At 38.9% G+C, this 6,148-nt stretch overlaps 2 protein-coding genes across 2 annotated transcripts in view; both read left to right on the top strand.

The window, feature by feature from the left end:
* LOC107160862 (putative uncharacterized protein ZNRD1-AS1) overlaps positions 1-4,459 on the top strand; it is a 28,035-nt gene extending 23,576 nt beyond the window's left edge. Inside the window, exon 4 of the mRNA XM_048806039.1 lies at positions 4,332-4,459. Within this exon, the coding sequence (XP_048661996.1) occupies positions 4,332-4,358 (27 nt within the window). The 3' untranslated portion in view covers positions 4,359-4,459. The remainder of the gene's footprint in view (positions 1-4,331) is intronic.
* Positions 4,460-4,473: 14 nt separating this feature from the next.
* LOC125617692 (small nuclear ribonucleoprotein G-like) lies at positions 4,474-5,046 on the top strand. Its single transcript, XM_048806048.1, has one exon. It carries the CDS (start codon positions 4,684-4,686, stop codon positions 4,912-4,914), a length of 231 nt encoding a protein of 76 aa, XP_048662005.1. The 5' UTR covers positions 4,474-4,683; the 3' UTR covers positions 4,915-5,046.
* Positions 5,047-6,148: the final 1,102 nt, after the last annotated feature.

The following is a 6,148-nucleotide window of genomic DNA, read 5'->3' as shown; positions in this document are numbered from 1 at the left end:
GCCCCCCCCCCCCCCAGGGAGGACTCTAGAGGAGCCCCCACTCTGTTTTCTTGGGGAAGCCTAGCACTCCAAACAACTGCATGTGGAGGGTTAACTTTTTGAGAGCTGACTACTGGAAAGTTAGGAGATATGCCAGCATGCCTGGGATAAGAGCCTAACCAGAGGAGCTAATCCTGTAAGTAAAAGGAGGGACTAAGGGACTCCCAGCAGCTGCCAAAGCCTCTTTTGCTTCGGGGAACTCCCTCCATCTCTGCCTACTAAAAGAAGGGGGGGGGGGACACTGAATGCAGTAAAATCACCACACCGAGACCCTTGATTTTACACTTCTGGTTGACCCTCTGTGAGAATCTGGTCCATTCGTGGGGACATCTATGGTGCTACTGGTGTAGGAGTCATAATTAAATGGGAGTTAAAAACTTGGGAAGATTTTTCTCTTACCTGGACTGTTTTAAAAGTTCCTGTCTGTCAGTCGTAGTCTGGCGCTCCTTTCTGTCTGTCTGTCGATGTGTCTTTCTTTGTGTTTGTTTCTGGCCCTTTAAGACATGGGCAATAATGTGTTGATATCAACTGTGGAGTTTTTAAACATTGCAATGGAGATTTCACCTGCAAAAAGCTACAAGGCCTTTACTATTGTGTTATGTGTGCACACTTGTGTTATGTGTTGTAAACAGATGAAAATAATGATGTCTTCATGAAAACTGGCAGATATATAGAGCACTCATGAAAATTTAAAAAATGGATCCAAATATCTTTGATTCATGTGATTTAAATGGTTCAATTTAAATTGGGTAAACAGATGAAAATAAAGGTGTCTTTAAATTTAAGCTTACAAGTGTTTCTAGGTGTTCAAAAAAAAACTAATAAAATGTTGATATCTATGAAATAATCTGCCTAAATTCAGAAATTTACAAGGATTGTTCAAAATGCGGACAGAAAAGGTTAACAGATGGTGGGCTGGGGATGTGGCTCAAGCGGTAGCATGCTGGTCTGGCATGCGTGCGGCCCGGGTTCGATCCTCCATACCACATACAAACAAAGATGTTGTGTCCACCGAGAACAAAAATAAAAATAAAAATATTAAAAAAAAAAAAAGGTTAACAGATGGAAAAGATAAATTAGAAGGTTCTAAGTATGGATTTAATAGAAGGAAAATGTGTTTCTGGATAAGAGAGTCTATGTGATTAAGTAAATAAGAGGGTTTAAGTAAGTGATAAAGCAGGTCAGTGTAAGTTGGTTATATATGTAAGTTTTTTGAGCAAGTAATCTTAAAGAAATTAAAAATTATACAACTATGGTTAAACAACATCTGCTATTTTGCAATATTGTAATATATTATTTCTTTAAGAGCTAAACTTAATGAATATAAAAACATCAATGTAATTGTGGTACTATTAAATGTGTTCATATCTTCCAGATATACATGTCTGTAAGGTAGAAGCTTTAAAAGAGCATTATATCAAGCTGGTGTTCTAAAGTTGTATGGTAATTTTAGACTTAAAAGAAAAACATATTGGAGATTTATTTATATCATTTGATGTTCTATAACTGGACCTGTTATCAGTAAGATATGTAAAGTTTTATGTTACTTTTTATACTGAGGTACAATTTAAATGTATTTTTAAGTTAATGAGAGCCTAATCTGTGTAAAGTTTAATATTGTAAAACACAAAAGTACTTTGCTACTTTTCTACAAAAGGTTAAAAGCTTTCAGCCTTTCTTTAATTCATGTTTTAGATGTGATATTATATTGTGTTAGCTAATATTTATGTGAACTTGAGCAATAATTTATGCAAGCTTTGTAAAATGATGTTTAAAAAGCAAAGATCAGCTTCAGAACTATAGCACTTTACTTAAGATTTATGAAGAGCCCCACCTTACCTGAGATAAGGCTCTGAAACCCATCTTACTGCATGTGAGAATGACTATGAAAAAAATAGGACAGGTTTCAGTACCTTTAAAGTTGTGTCCAAAAGTTGGTTTTTGTCAAGATTACTAGGATCTCAAACAGGGGATATAATGTATAATTCTGCCAAAGTTCAATGTAGCTATTATTGAACTAAATATGTTTTTACTCTTGTTAATTTTATTTGTAGTTTTCTTATAAATGGTCTAAAGATTGCCTGTTAATGTTTTGCAGAGGTACTGATTTGAGAACACACAACCTGGGTTAATTTAAGATAATAAGTTATCACCTATAGGATAGAGAGATAGACATTAAAGCCCAGTACTCTTAATATAAATCTGTTGAAATTGATTTGCTGGATGTTTAAGATTAAGATTTAAAATTAAAATTAAATTAAAAGGGCCAAGAAAACCAATATTTGGCTCTTACCGTCTGAGTCAGTCTGAATCCAGGGAACAGGGGACTTCTCTAAAGAGCTTTGCAACTCTGGGCCACATAACCTCCTGATCAGGGAGATTAACGAGACCACTGGAGAACAGAAAGCCAATCAGTGCATTTGCTATGAAGAGGAGGGTCATCAGTGAAGGGAAACATCCCTGATGCTTCCAAGGAAAGCCACATGGTCAAGCAAGACCTGGACCCATCCTAGCTCAAATGGCACTAGCCAAACTGAGAAGCTGCTCTCAAGTTCCCCCAGGACTCCCATGGAAACTCAACTGACTGTTAACAATAGATAGAAACAAAACTCAGTTTGACTGCTTCATCTTAAACACTTAGCAAAGACAGTTAAAACCAAAACACAGTTATTCCTGGGCATTTTAAATAATAATAATAATTAAATGTAACTTAAGGAATACACCTTGTGTTAGCCCCCAAGAATAAGTAAACTGGAGGCTACAAAAGAAATTCTTAGGCAGGAATGCCTGATAACTCTCAAAAGAAACTATCAAGAGAAACTGCCAGAGTAGTTTTTAGTTTAAGGCCTGCAGATATTCCTAACCTACACAGGTAGGCTTGGTGTTTACTAGTATGATCATGCAGCCCTAAGTAACAGAATTAAAGGTTTCTCTAATAGACACAGAGGTCATACTAGTAAAAGGATTTTGCAAGATCAAATGACATTAAATTATTAAACTATCTTATGGGGAAGGACATATGTAACACTAAAAGTTAAATATTATGTTTACAGTCCTGATAACTGGGGATGTTAACGCCTGGTAAGGAAACTTCTGTTATACAGCAACAGGTTCCAGCTACTGCAGCATTTATTCAGTACTCATGGTTTTTGTTTCTCTCAGAGAAGCACCCATCCCCAGATAACTTTACAACCTGTTATTCCCCAACCAGACTTAAAACTGAACTGACTCCTAAAAGGGAACTCATGTCCCCCACGTCGTCAAGCCCCCTCACGTTCGACGCCCACTCTCAGCTTTGAAACAGCCAGAATGAGCCATCGCCATCGCCCCTTCTCCTTACAGCAATAAGAAGTTCCTAAAATTAGAGGGGGGAATGAAGCCAGAAATAGGTAAACAGTGTAGATAGGTAAATTGAGTCAGGTTGGATCTAGGAGGCCAATTTTGAGTGAATCTGGGAAGTTGAAGACTGTCCCCTGAGGGTTACTGTTTATGCTACCAAAATGTAGGGCCTGCCCAAATAGACCTCAAACTGAGGGGACCATGATGGGTTCCCAAGTTTCCAGACAAAGGGGGGAATGAGAAACCAGCCTCTACTCAGAGCAAAGCCTGTCCAAGGAAGGGGGTGTGACCCTTGCCCTTGGAAAGACCCACAGAGAACTCCTAGGCACATACCCACCCTGCTGAGTTGTTTATCTACAAATAACAGGAGAGATCTGTGGTGCCAGGTGTCCCTGACTCAGTCAGGCTAGGTGAGGACCCATAGCAACCCCCTAGCAACCACCACTCAGCACCAGACAGGGAAAATACCTGGGATGCCAGATGACCTCCCAGTAGTTTATGGTGGTTGATAACATGTTGGGAAACCATGTAGTTCAGCATGTACACCCCTCATGGCTTAAACCAATCAATTCAAATGAATCCCCCTCTTGTACTAACCAATCACCCTTACCAACTTGTTCCTGCCAGTGAATGTGCTAATCAATGTTAAGAGTTGTTTGATTTTCCCCATGGTGTGTGATGATTTGCTAAGAGATGCTATGGTGTATATGAAGTCCCTGCCTTCCTCACAGAGTGTATAAAACTGCTGCAAACCCTGGGCTCAGGGCCTTTCAGCATCACCAGTTGCTGTGTGCATGCAGAGGACCGAGCTAGCTTGCAATAAATGCTCTTTGCTGCTTACATCGATCTTGGTCTCTGGTGGTCTTTTGGGGGTCTGGAACTCGAGCATAACACCTAGCAGCTCAAGGCCAGTTTTTTTTTAATTAAATTATGTATTCTAATTTATTATGCAGGATGGAAGAGGCCAATTTCTTTCCTAGTTCTTTTATTGCGAATTTGAAGAATGAAATACATGGACAACAATGGAAGGCAAGAGTGAAAGAAGCAAGATTCATTTAAATGAAAAAGAAAAGAGACAAAACTCCTAGAAGTGAGAGAGGACCTGATCACAAGTTCACTTAAGTGAACTAATCTTGGGGCTTATAGAACTTCTGGTTAGGGGCATAGATCAAAATCTATGCTAAACAGGCATTGGAAAAGTGTTAAGGCCGGTGACGTCAATCGTAAAACGCTGAGTCTACCGGTAGCGTGAAGGAGGGCGCCAATTCCCATTCAAAGCATCTTTGAGCTTGAAGAGTAGACAATATGAACAAGGCTCATCCTCCCGAGCTGAAAAAATTTATGGACAAGAAGTTATCATTGAAATTAAATGGTGACAGACATGTCCAAGGAATATTGCAGGGATTTGATCCCTTCATGAATCTTGTAATAGATGAATGTGTGGAGATGGCAACTAGTGGACAACAGAACAATATTGGAATGGTGGTAATACAAGGAAACAGTATCATCATGTTAGAAGCCTTAGAACGAGTATAAATAATGGCTGTTCAGCAGAGAAATCCGTGTCCTCCCTCCAGAAGCCCTGTTTAACTATGACTTGAAAATTGGTTCATGTACATTTTCATATTAAACTTTTTGTTAAATAAACTTCAATAGCAAATAAAATTTTAAAAAAAGAAAAATTTTAAGGCTATTGGTTAGCCCTTTAGTCCGTAGCCTTCAGGTCTGTCCCACCTCCCTATTCCCATCAACCCAGGACAAGGAGTTGGCTGGAATGTTTGGAATGTTTCTACAGGTTAATCTCTTAGAGTGGCCTTTACATTTTAAAAAGGCTTAATTGGGATCCCTGAATTCTCCTATCTCATTCATTATTCAGTAGATTCTGACCTTGTGGAAGGACACAAACATGTTCCTTCTGTTAATGGCATAGTTTACCCACAACCCTGGGTCCAGATTTTGGCAGATTAGGGGACTTTAGAGTAGAGCTTCTGTCAGCATTTGCTGCTAAATTCCTTTAATTTAAAATGACTAGCTGGGCATGGTGGTGCACCTCTGTAATCCCAGTGATTTAAGAGACTGAAGCAAGAGGATCACAAATTGGAGGCCAGCCTGGGTAATCTAGTGAGACCCTGTCTCAAAATGAAAAAAAGGGGTGGAAGTATAACTCAGTGATAGAAGTGCTCCTGAGTTCTATCCCCAGCTAGGGGTGGGGGAGATTTGAGATTCCATAATGAGGAATTGTGATGGAAAACCAACCTGATTATAAAATGAAATTATAAGTACATTATAAAGAATCAATGCCTGAGGAAGAGTTAACTCCCCTTCTCTACTGTCAGCCTAATTAACCAAGATTCCCTACCTATTAGATTATAAATAACTATCTCTAGGAATCTGACTACTCCCTCTTGAAATGTAAATACCCTTGTGTCAGGCTTTCAAGGCCAGAGATTCAACAGAAGCCTGTAAAAGAGTCATTTCTTCTCATACTTTGTAACTTTCTAAAATGTAGCTACATCACTTAATTGCTAGGCCAATTAACTTCTGTCTAAACTATAATCTTTTTTTTTTTATAAAGAGAGAAAAAAAGAGAGAGAGAATTTTAATATTTATTTTTTAGTTTTCAGCGGACACAACATCTTTGTTTGTATGTGGTGCTGAGGATCAAACCCGGGGCCACACGCATGCTAGGTGAGCGCAATACCGCTTGAGCCACATCCCCAGCCCTAAACTATAATCTTATAGGCTTAGTTATTAGGAGTATAGTTCTTAG

The sequence above is a fragment of the Marmota marmota genome, unplaced genomic scaffold, assembly GCF_001458135.2.
Source record: "Marmota marmota marmota unplaced genomic scaffold, marMar, whole genome shotgun sequence".
NCBI classification, from domain to species: domain Eukaryota; kingdom Metazoa; phylum Chordata; class Mammalia; order Rodentia; family Sciuridae; genus Marmota; species Marmota marmota.
Note: the sequence above shows the minus strand (reverse complement) of the source record. Positions and strands in the feature narration are given on the sequence as shown.